The sequence below is a fragment of the Talpa europaea genome (assembly GCF_964194135.1).
Source record: "Talpa europaea genome assembly, chromosome: 9".
In the NCBI taxonomy this organism is placed as follows: domain Eukaryota; kingdom Metazoa; phylum Chordata; class Mammalia; order Eulipotyphla; family Talpidae; genus Talpa; species Talpa europaea.
This window is the reverse complement of record NC_140076.1, coordinates 98,625,740-98,647,267: the sequence shown is the minus strand read 5'-3', so window position 1 is coordinate 98,647,267 and position 21,528 is coordinate 98,625,740. Positions and strand designations below refer to the sequence as shown.

Below are 21,528 nucleotides of genomic sequence, written 5' to 3'. Positions count from 1 at the left end.
AGCACACATGAATGTGCCCTTCTGCGGGATTTCAAAACCCAGTGAAGGCAGAACTCCCTAGTTCAAAGCTTCAGTTGAAGTATTTTTTTAAAACTGTAAAAGAAGCCCTTGTGAAGGTTGTTTTCAATTGAACTAATACTAACTAAGCTAAGTTTCCTTCATTTTGTATTGTCCACCTCAATGCCATGATTGACTCTTCTGAAGGAAACACTCTAGTATAACTGTGTTCTCCATGAATCCTGAGTCCTGGGATGGCATGTGATAGAATCTTCCTCTGTTCAAATCTTTCTTTGCACACCTTGCCTGGCATTACCACTAAAATACCCTGTACTGTTTGTATGAGGGCAGATTTTATCCCATTTAGTTTATTGATTTGCCTTATTTAAATTGATTGTCATAGTTACAATACATGTATTTGTATTTTGTTGCTTTTGTTCTGTTGTATATTTTCTATCAGTGAATATCTTTTGGTAATAGTATTTCTGTATTAATTATAGTCAGTAATCTTGTACTATACTTATAACTGAACAAGACATTTCCCAGGTGTCACTTATGTGTGGAATATAGAGAAACCCAACCAAGAATCAGATAAAGACAAATCAATAACAAAGTCTAGAAATTTAACTAAAGAATTAAGGCTACACTTCTGACCACTCCTCAGTCTCTATTTGGGCTCCTCCTCCTTTGTTAGTATATTCTTATAAGGCTCCAATCTTGGGTTGCTTTTTTGTTCAATGTAAACACTCATGGTAGTCATAGTTTATTGGTTTATTACATGTCTCCTAGTACTGTCTCTTCATTGATAGCTTTCAAGTCTGATTGTCTAGACAGATTTCTCTCATGAACTTCAGACTTTAATTTTTATCTGTTTATTTCCTAGAGGGCATCTTCTTGAAAGCCCCCACACTCCATTAAATATGTCCAAAATGGGGCAACATTATTTCCCTAGAATCTGTTCCTAGTCAATCACACCATCTTTGAGGAAATCACCATTCAGAGTGTTCAGACTCAGACTTGACTTTTCTTTTCCCTCTATTACCTACACCACCAGGTACCAAATCCTATGACATTAACTCCTAAATATCTTAAGAATATGTTTTTATTATCCTTTATCCCCACTGTCAAAATCTTAGTTTGAGTCCCTTTTTTTATCTATTAAAGTTACTATAAAGGAGAAGAGAATGAAAATGTGCCTCTAGGGATTCCAGAGGCAATGTTTCAAATGCCATATACAGAATTTCTTTGAAGTATTAAAATTGTATTCAAATTTGCATCTCATTCTTCAAGATATCCATATTTGTCTTAATGTAAACTCCATAATTTACTTATCTTTGACTAAAATTGTTGCCCCAGGAGAGTAAGCTATATTTCAGCTGAGGCTATGGACACTCCCTGCTATGCCATGTTAGTAAGGTTACTAGTAATCCTGGTTGAGAAGTACAAGTTAGGTGATCCTTTCTTATCAGGATTTGTGCAGCATCCCTTCACATGATCTACTTCCTTCGTTCTCACTGCCTGCAAATCAGTTCTACGACACTGCTTCAATTCCTTCTTGTTAATATACAAAGCTGATTATATCATTTCCCTGCAGTGTCTCCTCAGTGTAAAATCCAAACTTCTTGGTGTAACTCACATGGTCATTTGTGGTCTGAAACTTGCCTATCTGTCAAATTTAAATGTTTTCACGCCCCTGTCTTCTTCTGCCTGCTCCCTTGACAAAAACAGCCGAGATGAACATTTTCTTCTTTTTTTTTTTTAAGATAGATTTATTTATGCATACAAGAGCTGGGGTACAAGTCAGAGATATGGGGTGTGAGAGGATTCACTAGAGACAGTGGGGAACAGAACAGGCAGATTGACCAAAGTACATTGCTGAGGGGAGCAGCGGGCAAGTCAGTGGGCGAGTCAGGAGGGTATGCTGAGCCATGTGGGTTGCTCCCTGGCCAGCCGGGGATCGATCTCATGCTGCAGAGGCTGTGGATTGCTTCATAGTGCAGTGCTTAATGCCTTGAGCCACCAGGGAGGCCCCTACTTTTTTTTTTTTAACCATTGTACCTGCTATTCATTCCTTCTCTTTCTGTACCACTACAAACAGTTATATTTCAAGACTCAGCTTAAATATCATTAAGGCCCAGGCTGTCTCCAGTACCAGACAGGAGTGCTTTGCATGTGCTTCTGTGCACTTAAACCTCTCTGTCATAGCACTTGTTTCAGTTTTTGATTACATGTTCTTCTCTCACTAGACTTAACTGTATTTATCTATGTATCTCTAGCACCTTTTGTTAGCTAGCACATAGCTGGCACTCAAATATTAATGAATAAGTAGTTAAACAAATGAAATCTCTAAGATTTGAGGAATATAGGGGAACCAATCAAGGGATCAGGGAAAAATAATAACAATAAAAAACACAACAAAACAAAATAAAAAGACAACTATAAATCAGAGACATTCTGCAGGGGAAGAGGAGGGATCAAAACGAGGGCAGGAAGAACACAAAGGACAATGGTGATGGTGCATGGGTGAATTGGCGATGGAAATTCTATGTGGAATGCACCTGAGAAAAGAAAGCAAATGTTAAAAAATGAACAATGATGCAAAATATATATAAATTATTAAAAAAGATTTCTAACTGATCTTAATTATAATTAAAAATCACAGCTGGTATCCAGATCTAAAAGCTGAATATGATGGACTGTATTTTGTTTGGCTTTTTATGTAACAAAAGTTCTGATGTAGATAAGTAATGAATATACATTGAATTTCCAAAATTTTATATAGTTAATTACCAGTATGTAAGGAAATTTTAATTGACACTATATTTTACAAAGTATACGTAGTTTGTTTTTATTTGGCATTCCATATTATAATTGTGTTGAATGTCCAAGAAGAACAATAGCAAGACTGTTATTAGTGTGAAAATAATAGAATTTTAAAAGTTTAAAATATATAAACACTGATTCATTTTCTAGCATTTGCCATATAGGGCTGGTCACTCTGCTAAACAATCATTTTAATATTGGAATATATTATCTCAATTAATCTTCATTCAAGGCACATATTATAGATGAGAACATAGATACATAAAATTTAAGTAACTGTGGTTATGCAAGATTGCACAACTAATATATATTTGAATATGATAAGAAAATATTTTTTTTTAATGTCAAAACCATTGCTTCTCCTTACACATGGCCTAATATTCTCACAATTCTTGTATAAACTATTTTTTTCTGTGGGTATATTGATGTCAGATGTGGATAATTACATTGTATTTTGACATGACCACACTATGCATTTAAAATGTCATTTGGATAAGTAGTACAATGTAATTGATTTAATCTTAGAGTTGATAAATATGATTCTTTGGCTGTTTTTGAGTCACTGGCTTCTTGGAGACTATAATGAAAGATATGGATTTTTCTGCATATGCACACAAATAAAATACATATACTTTCAAAAGATACACTGTCTTGATAGTCTTGGATTTCTTGACAAAACCAGGCAAGGTTCAGAACTCTATTTTCTGTTGTTCTACTCACTTTGAGGTTGAACAAAATGAGTTTTATGATGTCAGACACATGTTTCTGGAATATTTGACCATATCTACTCACCAAGAATCTCTTTCTTTGAGCCTTTTAGTCTATTCTCACAAGAAATTGTGAAATATATACATAATGAAATGTTACTTAGTGATTAAAAAGGATGAAATAGTACCTTTGGAACAAAATGGATGAGGTTGGGATGATTATGCTAAGTGAAATTGTTCAGAAAGTGGAAAACCATTATTAGATGGTTTCACTTCCCTACACAATAACCAAAAAACCCTGAAATGCACAGCAAATACAATTCTTAGATTTGGTGAAAAATATACTGGTTATCAGAGGGAACTAGGGAACGCAGTAGGGGACAGGACAAAGAAAGAGATAGGACACTAGATGGTGCAGGGTGAATAAAACATGTGCACAGATGTAGGAATAAAAAGGTAACCCCAAAGTTGGGCCTCCCTGGTGGTGCAAGGCGTTAAGCGCTGCACTATGAAGCAATCTGCAGCCTCTATAGCACGAGTTCAATCCCCAGCTGGCCAGGGAGCAACCTACATGGCGCAGCAGACCTCTCCTGTCTTGCCTACTGCTCCCCTCAGCAGTGTATTTCAGTCAGCCTGCCTGTTCTGTTCCTCATTTTGTCTCTGGTGAATCCTCTCCCCACCCCCCGCCACATGTCTGGCCTGAACCCCAACTCTTGTATGCATAAATGGATAATTTTTTTAAAAATATGTGACCCCAAACTTATATAGACATGTAAATGATAGACAAATCTAATAACAAAAAAGAGAAAGAATGCTGATTAGAATGTTATTATCTTGCAGAATTTTCATGAGTCTTATGTAGGAACATGTCAGTAATGCTAAATACAGGCTAAATATATTTAAGCATGGAACTAATTTAATATTTTGTACATAATTCTGGGCCTCCTAGGCGGCTCAGCGGGTTGAACACAGCACTGTGGAGCTGTCCACAGCCTCTGCAGCAAGGGGTTCGATTCCTGGCCGGCCGGGGAGATAGCCCCATGGCACCGCAGAACTCTGCTGTCTTGTCCACTGCTCCCCTCAGCAGTGCTTTCGGTCTGTCTGCCTGTTCTGCTCCCCGCTCTGTCTCTGGTGAATCTTCTCACCCTCCCCATGCCTCTGGCCTGTACCCCAGCTCTTGTATAAGTAAATCTTTAAAAAAATTATTTTGTACATAATTCTTATAAAAATCTATTGAGATAATTTTTTTCTTATAAAATGTATAAAATGACAGTGGTAATTTAGAGTATGAAAATTTGCCAGAAATTTATCATTTGAGCTTAAGAGAAAAATGCATAATTAAAATGAAATGACAGAGTTGTGAATATTGTCACAAGATAAAAGAGTAAAATGGTAGTATGACAATATGACAATATCTGTGATTGTGAATTGTGCTTTCTACTTATAAAATTAAGTTGTTTCAACAATATAGAGCTATATTACGCTTATTTGTCTATGTAACATTTCTATAAGGAAAAACATGTTTGTGTCATTTTAAAGATAAGGAAATTGAGGTTTAAAGTTTGAGTTGGGCATTAATTTATCATCAACAGCTAGTAAATCAGGAGCTCATTAGAAGTCGTTCGATTCTGAACCAAACAGCTCTTCTCTCTTTCACAGGATGACTTAGATGAAAAAAAAAAGTTCCAGTAGCAGAGCCACTAAGACAATTTGTAATTAAAGCCTGCCACTTGTTCTTCAGGCTGTCATTGTTTCCTTTTGCAGAGCTATGAAGGCCAGAACAAATTCATTCATTCTGAATAAAAAATTCTTAACTTTCATATCAATTTTAACCCATGACCCTAACTTTTGCATTATGTTTCATTTCATTTTATCCCAAAACTGTTTGGCATTAAAGGAAATGGCTTACTAGATTTTCTAATTGGATTTTGTGCTAAAAATTATCACAAAACGTTTTTTATGTGCAACATACCTTAGCTTCGACCTAGAATTGTAAAATTCACTAGAACAATTACAAATAAAAAGGTTACCAATGACTGTATTTAAAAATTTAGCAGAATGAAAAATATAGAAGTACTATTTTAAAAAATACCTTGGAGAAGTAACTAAAACATTACAATGAATGTGTGGTACATTTACTGGTGATTAACACATTAGTAATACTTTCCAGATTACATTTTTAAAGGGGTCTTCTCCCTTCTACAGAATGTGTGTTTATGGTGGCAGCTTTAATGCTATTTCCTGCTGTGCAGTTCAATAGAGTATGTTTTTAGGTGGTTGGTTGAGGGTTTTTTTCCTTATGTATGTCGATGGAGATAAGTGTTTTAATTACTTTTTTAATGTCTGTGCTTTTGTATTTTTCTCCTCTCTTCCCTTTTATTTCCTGCTGTTGAGATTACTGCCTCATCTCCACAGCAGGTGGCTGTTGCAAATTTGTTTTCTTTGTAAGCCTGGTAGATTTATTTTGTAATATAACTGTTCCTTTTTAGTATTTTATTATTAATGATTTCTTTACTTTGGAATATAGTATACTTACATAGTTCTAAGTAGTAATTTCCTAACACCATCTAAGAATTCCAATCATTAAGAAAAAAACATGTGCCTGAGGCATATTGTTTGAGTTTCTACCCTTATTTCAGGATGTGAGGATTAAAATTTAAGGAAATTGTTTTATAGCAGAAGCCAAATGAGAATGAGGAAAAAAAGAAAGCAGGGAAATAAACTAAATAAAAGAGATAAAGTACACTTTAATAAATAACACCAAAAATCAAAGGGAAAGGCAGAATTTGGTGACAGAAATAGGAAATTACATTAATAAATCTTTTCTAGCTTGGAGATTCTTAACGAGATCTTATGTTTATATTAAAATTAAATTTTAATTATTCAAATAACTTCTGCTAATTATAAGAAAATTGGATGTTATAAAAGTATAAAGAAAAATACTTCCTTGTTTTTTGTCCAAGATATTGTTTTGGTTGTTTCATATGTCCCTTGCTATAGAAAGGAAAATAGATAATATGGATCTTTCATATAGCGATTTGTCAGAAAAGTAAGAACAACAGTTAAGGATATTTGTCTTTTTTAATTCTTGGACTTTTTATCAAAATAAACTCTTTATTTTTCCAAAATATAAACGTTAAAATTATGATAGCAAAAATACACAGTGAACAATATGCTCATTTTATTATATGAAATTGCTGGGTATTTTAGTGCAGGTTAAAAAAATCCTCTACAAGAATTCAGACTACTTTGATTTAGTTTATTTTATATGTGTAGCGCTTGTGAATACATTTCTCTATTCATATGCTTATACTGTTTCTCACCCATACACCTTCTAAATTGGAGACTGATATTAAGCTATAACATGATGCTCTATGACTTGATCTCATGATATGATAGAATTCTTGCACATTTTCTACACAAAGTCGTGAAATTGAACTGAAATATATTAGAAATTTTTAGGCATTACACCTTTAGTTATTGTTCAATGTTTTTTAAATTATAGGTGTTTTTTTTTTTGTAAATTCAGTATGAAAAGAAGATTTTAGTTCAGCATCTCTCAATTTTTGAAATTTTATAAGTGCTCAGTACACCTCTTTGTCACATGTTTCTGTAGTGAACAATACTTTGTGTAATGGGAAAAAACATAATCTGAGATGGTGACTCCATTCATAACCTTTTTTTAAAATCCTCATTTTGTTATGCTCTAACCAATTGTGTGATACACACAATTAATGTATGTGGTCACATAGAGAGAGAGCCTAGACAGCAGTTATATGAAACAGATGTTAAATGGGGATTTGAAAAATCAATGAAATGAATGCTGTTTTGATGCACGGTGATCTGATTTCATATGTGTTATATTGAATCACTCCATTCTTTCTGAATTCAGTCTGAACACCGAGAACTAAACGTATTTACAGTGGGGCATCAGGGAAAAGATGGAGAGTTTTATTGAGAAAAGAATCACAATAGGGCATTATTGATCTGTTCTCTTTCTCATCAATATATAGATCATAGAATGATAACCCATATGGCACTGTTGTCCCTTGGAAATAAGATATAAATCCTTTGAGTCACATAAGTGATCTTTAAGTGACAGATGAGAGAAACTTTATAATCTATTGTGGAATTGAGGGATGTTTTCGTCCTCGAAAGGAATATTTTACTTCCATATTGTAATCTCAACTGTTCGAGCTTGATATAAGAATAGTTTGCTATATACATATATATATATATATATATATGTGTGCACTTATATCCATGATGCATATATTTTAAGTCTACATTTACATATATTTTTTATTGCCATGATACTATATTACGGCATTTTGTAAGTTTCAGGTGTGTATCACAGCACATCTTATATATACCCATTTAAATGGTCTCTTATGACTAATTGCTATATTTTATGTTTGGGGAAGTATTTACTATGACTCTTTTTTCATGTTAGTTTTTATTTTCATGGTGTCTATTTTACCCAGAGCAGTAATAGTGACTTATATTTGAATGTTATTTTAGATTTACCATGTTTTTTTATGTGCACTTTGCTACTTAATTTTCAGAACAACCCAGTACATCAAGAATGGTTATTGTCACTCTAAAATCAAGCCAAAGTATTAGGTTATTTTACCCAAATACAGCAAGGAAGAATAACACTAGAACCCAATTATCCAGTCTCCTAGGTCTTGGTACTTTTAAGACATTATGTTACTCTTCACTACTCTAATTTGAATGTCAGATGAAACAGAGTCTAAATCAGGCCACTTATATGTTCTTGAAGCATATGTGGTTTGAGACCTCTGTAGTCTGTAGAATGATTAAAGTTAAATAAATTCCTTTCTCTGGCCACTAAAGTTAAATAAATTCCTTTCATTCTAGCCATTCTATCCAACACTGAGCACTTAAATATATAAACATTTATTTTGTATATCATGAATGAGATGAACTTTTAATTTATCTCTGTCCAAATGTATCATTTTGTGAAATTAGAGGTCTTTATGAGAGGAGCGGAAATAAAACATTTATTTCACATCCATGCAAAGAGTTTTACTTGTATTCACTTTATTCTTCTAACATGGCTGCTGCTTCACAGAGTGAATAACTTACTTGTCCATGGTCATAGTATCTAGAAAGTGCGAGAACTAGAATTTCATTGCAGAAAGTCTGACTTAAGAGCTTTTATTCTTATTCAATATACTGTTAACAAAAAAATATGAAAATAAGGCAGGTGATATTGATATTTTTAAAATATGTACTGAACAAAATTAAATAAAAATGGTAGTTACATGGGGACATTTCTTTTCCAACTCCCTGGGTGAAAAGCTGCAGTAGGTAGTAGGTATCCCTTGGTCATAGTTTATTTAATGAACCCATGTTAATCCGTGTATTTTAATGCTCTTTGTCATAGAGCACCATTCCCCAAATCAGTGTTAGAAAATGGGAATTGAGATCATATACTGTGTTTTCTTCTTTAAGAGTGAAGTGAAATTCCATATGCTAAAGTAAAAAGATAACTTCCAGCCCTTGACATTAGCTAAATTTTACTGTTTTTAGCTGTAGCCTTGAAATGAGTGACATCATCAGAAGAACTTTGCTACTAAAATCTTCTCATTGATAAATGAAATTAGAAAACTTGTATACCTCTAGAGAGTGTTCGGAATAGTAGACTGCTGTGTTTTCTCTTTTTGACCAATATTGATGTTTAAGAGAAACGCAAGATTAGTGGTAAGCACAAATAAGTTTATTTCAGAATAGCAAAGAATATAATTCAGGGAGCACAGTTTCAGCTTAGAATTTAACATGTGCCCTTATAAGGGACACAAGTTGGGGACTTCTTAGAAAGATGAAAAAGATGCATGAGTTCATGAAGGATGAGGTAATGGATAAATTCATGGGGAGATGAAGAATTAATAAGATAAATATAGTCATGTGGAGGGATCACAAAGTAAAAATAGATAAAAGTTCTCTTTATCAGTCCTTTCAAATAGGTTATTCTTACTCTTAGTGACTTCTTGGAATGTTAGCTGTTTGGTTCAGTCTGAGGGTTACAGCCGGTTTAAAGAGGATAGTAAAGTGGCTTTTAATATTGCTTCTGTGATACCACTTTACACACCAGGAATCGAAGGCATTCGTTCCTAAACATTCTTCTGTGTCTTCTCCACTTTGGTGGGATTTGTGAGACTCTCTCCAAAGAGAGTTCTATCTGATCACTCTTTTTCCCTTGATGGCTCAGCTGCCATTCAAGTGGATGCCTTCAAGAAGGAGAGGCTTCACACAAATTCTTGCTCAATCATTTAACATTGAGTAAGTGACCCCGTGAAATAACACAGACAGACATAAAATCTGAGGAATTCTAAAATATATCCTCCCATAGATATGAAATCTCAACCTTAAAAGCTTTTTCCTCCTCTTTTATTACTACATGGCAACTTGAAACAGAATATTTAATATCTTGTTAATGTTAATTGAAGTTGTACCGAACTTAATATGAGCAGAAACAATTTACTATATGTACTGCTATTATTTATTTGGTAGTTGGTCCAGAGGGAGGTTCTTTGGAAACAAGCAGAGATACATATTTCAAAGAATATCAAATATTGAAAAACAACCAGCAGATACCCAAGGGAGATGCTCTTAAGAAGGAAAACATTTCAGAAAGGAATTATGCTAGAGAAAATTATCACAAAACAAAAATGCAGCCTAAAGAAGAAGGCCTTCTTTTCTCTACCATAAGATTAGAACCAGGTCATAGATCCATTCTGACTTGTGTGCCCATCTGTAGCTTTACATTGAAACTTAATCCATATGTTGAATGATTAATTTAGGTATCCCTTGTCATGTAGCATAACTTTTTAACAGAACTTGTTACATGAAAAATGCAGCATTTTCAATTTAAAGTGTAGACTATACAGTCAGAATATTCAGGTTAAAAATTGGCTCTTCTTGTTACTTGTTCTGTGACTTTCAGCAGCTATTAATCTTTTTTTTTTTATTTTTATTTATACAACAGCCAGGGCACAGGCAAGATGTGCGGGAGGGTGACAGGATTCACCAGAGACAGAGTGGGGGAACAGAACAAGAAGACTGACGAAATACACTGCTGAGGGGAGCAGCGGGCGAGACAGGAGAGGTCTGCTCACCATGTGGGTTGCTCCAAGGCCAGCAGGGATCGAATCGGCACTGCAGAGGCTGTGTATAGCTTCATAGCACTGTGCTCAACAGTCTGTGCCACCAGGGAGGCCCAGCAGCTATTAACCTTAATGTGACTCAGTTTCCTCATATCTAAAATGTGAAAAATAATAGTAATTGTATTCATAGAGGTTTTTTGAAACTTAAAGTAAGTTTTTTGAAACTTATGTACCAGGAATTTAGAACTGTACTCGCAATTTGTGTAATCAGTACACATTTTATTAGATTTTCTATGATATAAGCAGAACTGTATTTAAATTCTTTCATTTTTCAGTAGTTCTTAAGAAGTTGATCCTTTGTATAAATACATGCTGAAACACCAAAAACTTCAGTTCCTGCAACAACAACAACAAAAAAACTCTCTGGCCTTCTTGAAAGACAAAGAGCTCTTTATATCTACTTCACTGAGTTGCTTTGTTTGTCAAATCTTTGTCAATTTCTCTTATTCATAGACCTCCTTCTTCCCACTGAAAGGTGAATTAAAAAGTCATTCCAGTGTCATTTTGAAATCATTCTGGTATAGACACATACCTTATTTATTAATGTGCCACCTACTCTCAGGGAAATCTTCCTTTGATAGATGGGTATTTTCAAGTTTCATTATCTTTCATATTTCACTTACAGTTGCTGCATTTATCTTTCTTTGTAGCATTTGCTTAAATTTGATAAGGTTTAACGCTTTGATTTAACCTATTCTTTCCTTGCCTTAAGATGTTAAATTGTGAAATTGAAAGAATTGATAAACTACAGGTTAAGTGAACTTATCTTAACATGAATAGCTAATGTTCATTGAGCATTCACCATGTGCCAGTTCTCAATTTTTTTATGTATGTATATATTCGTTCAATCCTCACATCTATGAAAGCATTGTAAATACTCTCCATTCCTGGGCCTCCCTGATGGCGCAAGGGTTAGTCTCAGCACTATGAAGCTATCCGCAGCCATTGCAGCATGAGTTTAATCTCAGGACAGGGAGCTGACCCACATGGCGCAGTAGACCTCTCTTGCCTCACCCGCTGCTCCCCTGAGCAGTGTATTTCAGTAGATCCACCTGTTCTGCTCCCCACTGTGTCTCTGGTGAATCCTCTCACCACCCCCACACTCTGGCCTACACACCAGCTCTTGTGTGCATAAATAAATAAACCTTAAAATAATACTATCCATTCCTATTCTAGAAATGTATTAGTAGAAAATCAGAGAAACTAAGAGACTATTTTCAGGTTTCTCCAGAAAAAACAAACTATTAGGAGATATATTTGGTTTACACAATTGTGAGAGCTGACAAATCCAAAATCTATAGCCAGGCCAGCAGACTGAAAGTCTTCTTTCTCAGGGAAATCTGTTTGGTTTTTAAGGCCTTTTGACAGATTGAATGAAGCCTGCTAGCATTATCAAAGTAATCTTTACTTAAAGTCAACTGATTTGTAGATATTAACCAAATCTATAAAATGCCTTCACAGCAATACTTAGATTAGTGTTTGATTGGATAGCTTGATTCTATAATCTAGCCAAGTACACAAAAAAATATCACAGGAACTTAAACAACAAGATCACAGAGCTGCTAAAATGGAAGCAGAAGGACTCAAACCAAAGTCTGATAACAAACAAAAAACAAAAAACTCTGCTCAGAATCCCTCCTCAGCATCACGTTTAGTAGAGGATCAAGTACTTCTGCCAACTGGGCCAGGCACCACAGAGTTTATGAGGAGAGCTTCAGAGCCACTGTCCTGTATATAAGGGATGACTTGTCACCCAGGTTAGAAGAAGGACTCCTTAGACCTTGGGGCTCTAAAAGTATGTGTGAGTTGTGCTGTGGCTAAGTAGGCTGCTGGTTGAGGGATCCTAATGATGCCATCCAGTTACTGGCTCATTATTCCTCTTTTTAATGCCAATATCCATATTTCAGAACATCTAACCTGTGCCCTCTTGAACATTTACAGGGAGAATCTGACCCAGTAAATGTTAAATTCATTATAGTGATGAATGCAGAGTGAGGTGAAAGTACAGGAAGCTCACTTGGGCTTTGCAGTGTCATTTGATCCGAGTGAAAAATAATGAAATTTAAATTTTACCAAAGTTTTTACCTTGTGAAAATATCCTTGCAGGAGAGGAGAAATCATAAGTAGGGGCCAATAGTGTGGTTAGTTGGAATGCTTGTGTTTCTTTAGATTATTTTGGTGATAGGTTTATACAAAATAACTGCAGAGGTAAAGCTTCCTTTATGTCTTCACTATGGTAAGTAGTGAGGAACTCAGATTAGGAATCTGTAAATGATGAATCTTAGATCTTATTGCCACTGACTCTCCACCTCTTATATTCTCTGTGCCTTGGTTTTGATTTTACCTTAAAATTTTTGCTTATCGTTCCTGAAAATGCATAGCATTTCAGGTTGCTTTTCTTCTTTGTGTTTTTTTTTTTTTTAAACAGGAAAACGAAGTTCTATAGAACACACCCTGTCTCAATCATATAGTAATATAAAAGGGAAGATAGGTTTATTTGAATTGTGATATATAACTCATGTTGATTTGACTAATTAAGTGTAGCTTAAACTAAGTTATCTTTTAATAGCTGCCCAGAAAATTGCTTTGTTGTTATAATATTTAAGTATATATTCCATGATTTTTCTGTAACTTCAAATACCTCCTACCCCAGGCTTTCTAAAAGAATTGCACAAATAACCACACATTTATGTAATGGTTTCTATGTCACAAATATATGTATTTCTATGTCAGAAGATGAAGAAACAGTTGTGTCCCCACTTAATTGTTAGAGAAAACAAGGCACAAGCAAGTGAAATTATTTGCCTAACCTTTCTTGATAAACAAAGTGATTTTAAAAATAAATGGTTTTAAAATGATCTGTAAGCAAAGGGCAAATCTTTGGGGGTAGGGGATGGAAAGGCTACTGAGCAAGGAAGAAAAATGTTTGATTTAATTTGAAGGGACAGCAGTGGTTTATTGCTGGTTACTCACTCAATCCATAAGCACCTTCAGCTTTCAGATCAGATATTCTACCTGCCTTATCTCACATGACAAAAGTCATCTTTGGACCATACTTATTATGCTGTGTGTCCACAAGCCAGTATCCATTGTCTTTATTTAACTATAAAATAAAACCCTTCCTCTCTAGAATGACCCTGTGGTAGAATGAATTTTGGACAGTAATAATAATAATAATAATAATAATAATAATAATAATAATAATAAAAAACAGTAAATTCTCCCTCTGTTTAGATGAATTAATTCTTCCCTTTTCCATAGGGAGGTGATGGCTATCAGATTTGCTTCATTTGTACTCTGAATTTTTTTTTTATTTTCAGATTTTTGGAAATAATTTCCTAGTTATATAGTTGATATATGCGTGTTGTAGAAATTTTGGAAAATAAGCAAAGCATAAACATTTAGATTGTTCATAACTCCACTAACAGAAATTCAAGTTACGTAGTTTATATTCTCTTTCTTTACAAAGCTTAAATCTTACAAAACTTTCTTCATAAAACAATACACAGTTTGTTTCCTGCATATCTTTCAACACTCTATTTTTACTAAGTCTGATGCCATATTTTAAATATATATTTTTAATGACTTCTCCTTGTTTTATCTCTTTTAAAATAAAACACATTCATTCTGTTCACATTTTAATATTCCCTTCATATTTGTTCTCTCACTCTCACATTTTCCTATAGTTACTCTTTATTTGAATGTCTTAGTATTTCCTTAGGCTATATTCAAAACTATCTTTAAGAAACTGAGCACCAATCATGTATTTCTACCAAAAGAACATAACAAGTTTTTACCCTTGTCATGTAGTCTATGATTTCCTAAATCTTTTTTTTTAATAGAGGAAAACAGAGCTTATTGTTTTAATTTGCAGCTTTCAAATTGATGATGGAATAAAGATTTTTGGTGTTTATAAATAATTTTTATTTTTGATTATCCCAAATTTTATTATCCTTTGTTTATGCTTCTATGGAAAATGGATGTGTTCCTTATTGAAACTGAAATACTTATTTATATTATCAAAATATTTTCTTTATTAAATTATTCTCCTCATTAATCATTGCCTCTTAATTTGCTTGTAGTATTTTTGAAATGTAGAAGTAGCTGAACTTTTGTGGTAACATTCATTTTTTATTTCTTTGAATATTTTTTATCTTTATTTCTTAGAATTATTTCCCATATTTAGGAACTTGATAAACATGTAATTTTGTATGGTCTCTCTTATATTTTGTTTTGAATTTCTCATTTTTAGCAGTTCAGTATACTAGGAAGATTTTATTTTTATGTAAAGAGATTATATTGCCTGATTAACACTGTTACACTATATTTAGGTTTATATGTATGCATCCTTGTCTGTATACATGTGTGATTTATGATGTGTGCTTAATTACATATTAAAGGTGTACTCTGAGGGTGTTTCATTGTGTTATGTACATTCTTTTATATTGATTTGTTTATAGATTTTTCTCTTTTAAGAACTACAGTATTTTAATGATTGCAGCTTTCCAATGTTTCTGTTTTAAATATCCACTAGATAACGTCCCTCCATGTGCTAATGCTATTTTATCATTTTTATTACTTAGGCTTGCCGGAACCCAATAAAGACCCCATCTTCCAAGGCCTGACACAGGACCAGGGGTTTTATACATCTAAAGCCTTTTTGCCACTTGTAGCCAAAAGCAGTAAAACAGGTATAACCTATTGTCATCCACTCTTAATATTGCCTATGTTGCTGTAATATTATAAAATCCAGGCTCAGTAGATCATTGCTTAGAAATCACGATCCTTTCATAGCACCAATACAAAGTTAAAAAACATATTCTGATATAACAGTTAACAGCTTGTCCATCATCTGTTTCTCCATTCTTTTGATCAAGCATCATCATAAGGATCTTTCATTGTGTTATATGTAACTCTAAACTACATCATGAATTCTAAGTAAGAATGTCTTAAACATTGGAACATGTTGTTGAAAGAAGTGGCAGGAACTTCAGTTTGGGAGATACTTTATTTTATTCTATTTTATTTTAACATAGGACAAATTAACATATATTTTAAATGATTTGTGTCCCAGCAACAGCAAGTTTCAGTGTTATCTTGAACAGCAATTTTTTTAAAAAAGATTTATTTATTTATGCATACAAGAGCTGGGGTACAGGCTAGAGGTGTTGGGGAGTGGTGAGAAGATTCACTAGAGACAGAGTGGGGAACAGAACAGGCAGATCTACTGAAATACACTGCTGAGAGGAGCAGCAGATCTGAAATACACTGCTGAGACAGGTGAGGTCTGCTGCACCATGTGGGTTGCCCCCTGACTGGCCGGGGTATCTAATTGGTGCTGTAGAGCTGCGGACAGCTTCATAGGTTGTGTCTCAACCACTTGCACCACTAGGAGGCCCTTCAATGGCAATTTTATGAATTTAATGTAAAATACTCTAGATAAAGTCACTGTATAATATCAGAGATTCTTCATATCCTGCAAGAAGAATCATCTGAAACTAGACCTTGGCAGAATTGGACTGGAATCATCGTATTAGTGATAAGGAAGCTATAATATATACTCCCCAACTAGATCATTTAAATCCTCTAATCATACTTTTAAGGAAGTCTGAAGCTACTTTGACATCTATTTGGACATGGAAAAGAAAGGAACTTCCCCCCCACCAAATTTAAAAAGATAAGAAACTTCTCTCTATTACATCACTCTGTAGAAGTTTCCAGTGAAATGTGGAGAATGGGGTGCTCATGTACCTACAACTGTTTCTAAGGACGATTATAGTACATGTAGCATATATTTGAGAATTACAGAGAGCTGATTATATAAGCCAAGTACATACTCGTCCAAGCAAAATGATTGCACTTATTGAGATTATAGGCCTATGTTACCCATTGGTACCATTTCAAAAATTATAGTAATTTATCTTATCAACAGTTTTGTCTAATCTGATAATACAGGGCCACTTAACACATAGAGAACACCTGCATTTTATGTATCTACAAGAATGTTCCTGTGGAAATCAGATCTTTATATTGACACCTTTGAGAAATGGACACTTAGAAAGTAATATTTGTATTGTTGATCATTTTACAAACAAAACAGGGAAAAGTGATAGAAGGGACAAAGTTTTATTTTAACTACTTCAAAAAGGTAATTCTCAGAAATCATTTATATAAAGAGCAATCATTCAGCGTCATGTTTTACTTTATTAAATTAAATATATAGCAAATCTATGTGTGGTAAATAGCCCTAAATCATATTAATAAAGTATCTAAATAACATATTCCATGAAATTCTGTAAATTACTAATGCAAATTTAAAGGATCTTTATTTTTCCTCCTAACAAAGAAAAATTTAATGATGTCAAGTTAAAAATACACATCACCACTTGGACATATTAATTGATTGATTTCAGTCTGTTATGACCTATACTCTTTAAAAAAATGTGTTGTAGCTATCCTCCTAGAAGGAAAAAAGAAGTTAAAGGTACTGACTATGAAATTACACATATGAGCATATTTTAAAAATGGGAATAAAACTGTCTTTCAATGAAGCAGAATAATTTGATAGTGACACTCCATCCTCGAAAACTGCAAGATGCAATTTTACACTGCTTTGAGTACAAGTATCTTTTGAGCTGTCATGCAGAAATGGTTTCTCTACTTGAAAATGGGGTTTTCCTTTCATCATTCAGGAATGTGCGCCTGTCACTCTCCATTGCCATCGATACGGGGAACCGTGATTGTGCTCGGAGCCGGCGACACTGCTTTTGACTGTGCAACATCCGCTTTACGTTGTGGGGCCCGCCGTGTGTTTGTCGTCTTCAGAAAAGGCTTTGTTAATATAAGAGCTGTTCCTGAAGAGGTAAAATGGAACTATCGTAAAATATGGAGTTGCAATGCAACAGATTTTAGCAGATGAAGCTATTAATATGCAATCTCCTAGTTTAAATCATTAGAATGCTCTAGAAATAGTGAAATGGAAATTGAAAAATTTCTGGGCTATCCAAAGTGGTTTTTTTCTGATTTGGACATTAAATGTAATCTCTCTCTCTCTCCTCTCTCTCTCTCTCTCTCCCTCTCTCCCCACTCCCCCCCCACACTCACATATACACATGCATGCATATATGTGTGTGCTTGTGTGTGTGTGTGTGTGTGTGTGTGTATATATATATATATATATAATACTGATATGGATAAAATGAGAAATTTATGTCAATACACAAGTGCTTCTTCTTTTTGGTATTAATATGTTTGAAATGTGTTGCTTTTTACTAGTAACAGTGGAATGTGTGAAGCCTGCCATGTCCTGAATAATAGTGATCTTCACAGAATGGATGGTTGTAGGAGACTGTGCTAATTAGAGGTATTTGGAATTTTCCATGAGCCAAGTTCACAAGCCACATTCAAAGACATATACCTTGGTTATACTCCCAGTTGATTTATTCTGCTGTGAAGCCAGTCAAACAAAGAGATTGCCATGAAAGAACTCTAATGTAAACATTGTTTAGAATTAATAATTAGTTAACTTACTAAAAATGACAGATTGAAAATCATTTCATTCTTACAAATGGCTGATGACTAATCTTGAGTGAGGCATCTTCTGGGTACATTTACCGGAGACTTCTCAAATTTTAATGTTATTAGAGAAAGATAATGCCTTATAAAGGATATTAGTTCTGAGAACAAGAACCAAATGTATTTATAGAAAGATAAATTACTCATTTTACCCAAATCAGTATTATGAATTTGATTTACTTAAGAATGCTTTAGAATGCCTGCACATATTCAGAGTCTCTGTCCTAAGCAAGAATTATAACTGTAGTCAATAAGTAATTTGTCACATGTATATTAACCACTTTACAGATTAAGCTCACTAAAATATGAGAGTCACCACTGGTTTATGACTGGCTTTCAAATGTTAGTTTTATTTTCTGGATTTTTCACCCATCCAGTATGAATTTTCAGACTTTTCTTCCCAAAATCCAAGATGGACATAGTCTTATAATCATAATAGTTTTTTCTGGATTGTCGTCTTAAGCAACAATTAGTGCAATATTGCCTTATATATATATATATATATATATATATATATATATATTTAATTATTGGAATTAAGTGACTTGCTTAAGATAAGAGGACAGGAGCTAATTTTATTCATCATTGTATACCCATGCATAGCATAGGGCCGTACCAAAGAATAAATATTTGAGAATTATGTTTTCAGCTAAATATTTTAAATTTCGTTCTTCTGATTCCTTATAAAAGACTGCACCTTGAAAGTTGTAATGGAAGGTGGCTCTGAATGGCAGTTGTTAATTTACTTCACACTTTACATTATAGTCATCTTCCAAGCAAAACTAGAAATGAATAGTGCCTATTTCTTCTGCCTTAAATACAGTGCACACACACACAAAAAATTATATTAGCTAATAAATTAACCATATAGAGGTTGATGTTTGTTTGTTTATCAATGTTCATTGATCATCCTGTGTGTGCCAGGTATTGTTCCAGGCATTTTAAATATAGCAGAACAAATGCTCTTGACGAAGTTGTACCGAGTGAGGGAAGACACTAAATATTCAAATAGATGAATTGTCACACAGCTAGTGTGTAAAAAGGTGACTAGTGCTATGGAGATTAGTTAATTAATGTGAGTTTACAGAGTGTATTTATGGGAAGAGGGTGTGTTGGAAGAAGAGGTGGGATTTGCCACTTTAAACAATGAGGCCATCAAGACCTCTCTAGTAAAATGACTTCAGACTTTAAAGATGAGAACATTGAGTGAATGTAGATATCTGGGAAAACCACTTTCCAGGTCAAGGCAAATGCCTTTCCTTTTGAGGGGAAACTCTTAGACTTAAATTTTAAAGATACTGTTGAATATGAACTAAAGGGAGGTTAAATCAGAATCAAGTAATATAGTAAGAAGTAGTAAGCTGGCTAAAAGTAAGAGTAGATAATTATTGCATCTAACAGGGTCATGGGTCAGAATTCAGGCATAACTCCATCATGAGGCCAGGGCTCAGGGAACTGAGTCATTATTTCCAAATAATTGAGAAGCAGAGGGTCTGTGGAACACCACATCATGTGCCAGCAGTAAAGTTAGAAAACTCAAGGGGATCTGGTACAGAATTAAAAAACTAGAACAAATGTCTTGATGCGTATTAGTGGCTAACATGAAACTAAATATCTTGTATGTCCTAAAGTCATGTGGATGTAAGCTCCATGAGAGCAAAGCTGTGGTCCTTTCTCTTTTGCACTTTTTCCTTTCCTTGCCTAAAGTAAAAGGTTGCCACACATATAAAGGGTTTAACAAATAGCTATGGATTAAATGTCTCATGGAGGGACTAGGCAGGGCCTCTTAGCCTTAAAAAGGTTAATGCTTTCCATGTTATATCAGTGTTTCATCATTGACCCTTTATATGAAATTTTAGGCAAAATGCCTCAGGTAAGAGATGGAATAAAAAGTAATACGTTATCAGAATGTGCATAGAATTCAGGGTTGAGCGCCCCCCCCCGCCCGCCCCCCCCCCCCCCCCCCCGCCACCCCGCCATGGTTGTACTTTCATGGAACCGGGGATTTTCAGTACTTGTTGCAATCCAGTGTTAATCTTTCATGACTGCTGCCTGGACCCGTAACATGCTGGTGCTACACTAAAGAAACATACAATACTGGATAGTCAGTAAGATGACGAGGATCACATTTCAAATTCAAGTCATAGGTTTTTGAAAGAATATGTTTTAGGACAAATATTTAGTCAATATGAAAACCTAATTTTTTACCCAGTTTCTCTGTTTTCCATCTATTCTTCCTATGCTTACTACCCCGAAAACACCCAAAGTGCAAACACACTTGGTTTCTTTAAAGAAAGTGAAGATTGAAAAGCAGGGACATTTAGCATTATTCTCAAATATTAGTATTGGTTAGTAGGGCGGGCTTCTTGGATAGAGTTTGGGAACAACACTATGTCTGTTAGCAAAAGACCCCATTGTAGGACCTGTTAGCATGTTTGGTGTATATTCCCAAGCTGTATCTAATTCTCAAATTGTTTTTGAGGGAGTGAGCAATAGAAAATTCTTCATTTGCTAGTAACAGATATGAATGATTACAAAGACTGGTTGACATTTAACATGGAATTGTTTGAGGCTATGTCTGTTCCATGGTGGCTAACAAAGAACAGTGTGATTGGATCTAGAAAAGTTTTAATCTGCTCAACTAGGAGTTGGTATTCCCCACTAGACTGTGCATCCCATTTGTCTCAAGCAGAGGTTCCCAAACATCACTGTGCAGCAAAATCATGTTGGGCAGGGTGTGAGGGGGGTCTTGTTAATCCTAGCTTGCTGGGACCCTTGGCTCAGAGTTTCTGATTCAGTAGGTCTTGGCCTGAGAATTTGCATTTGCAAATAAGTTCCTTGGTCATGCTGAGGCTGCTGTTCCACTGCTCTAATGTATCATCAATGTAGTTTCCAGCTGCCTAATTAGAGTCATAAGCTGTGTGCTGTTTTGGGGCACTTTCCATCTTAGTTAAGAAAGCATTAATGCTACAGGATATAGGTTTGATGAAACGAAGATACAGAGGCATCACCAGCATATTGATGTAATTCTGATTCCAAATGTCTTTCAGTCTCCCTTGTGGTCTTACACACATGCTAAATAGGATGCTACTGACAAACTAGTGCTTCTCAGCTGTGGGTCCTTAGGGAAACCAGCCAATCACTCAGCACTGTCCTCTAAGAAGATGAGGGAAAATCTGTTAATAATTCCCTGCAGTACTTTCTGCAAGCTTAAATAGGTGAGATTAAATTTCACA

The 21,528-nt window shown here is 34.6% G+C and overlaps 1 protein-coding gene across 1 annotated transcript in view; it reads left to right on the top strand.

Annotated features, from left to right (window-relative positions):
- DPYD (dihydropyrimidine dehydrogenase) overlaps positions 1 to 21,528 on the top strand; it is a gene marked incomplete at both ends in the record, with an annotated part of 741,074 nt that overhangs the window by 290,497 nt on the left and 429,049 nt on the right. The window contains 2 exons of the mRNA XM_084242233.1: positions 15,301 to 15,408; positions 17,410 to 17,579. Coding sequence (XP_084098359.1) covers positions 15,301 to 15,408; positions 17,410 to 17,579 — 278 coding nt within the window. The remainder of the gene's footprint in view (positions 1 to 15,300; positions 15,409 to 17,409; positions 17,580 to 21,528) is intronic.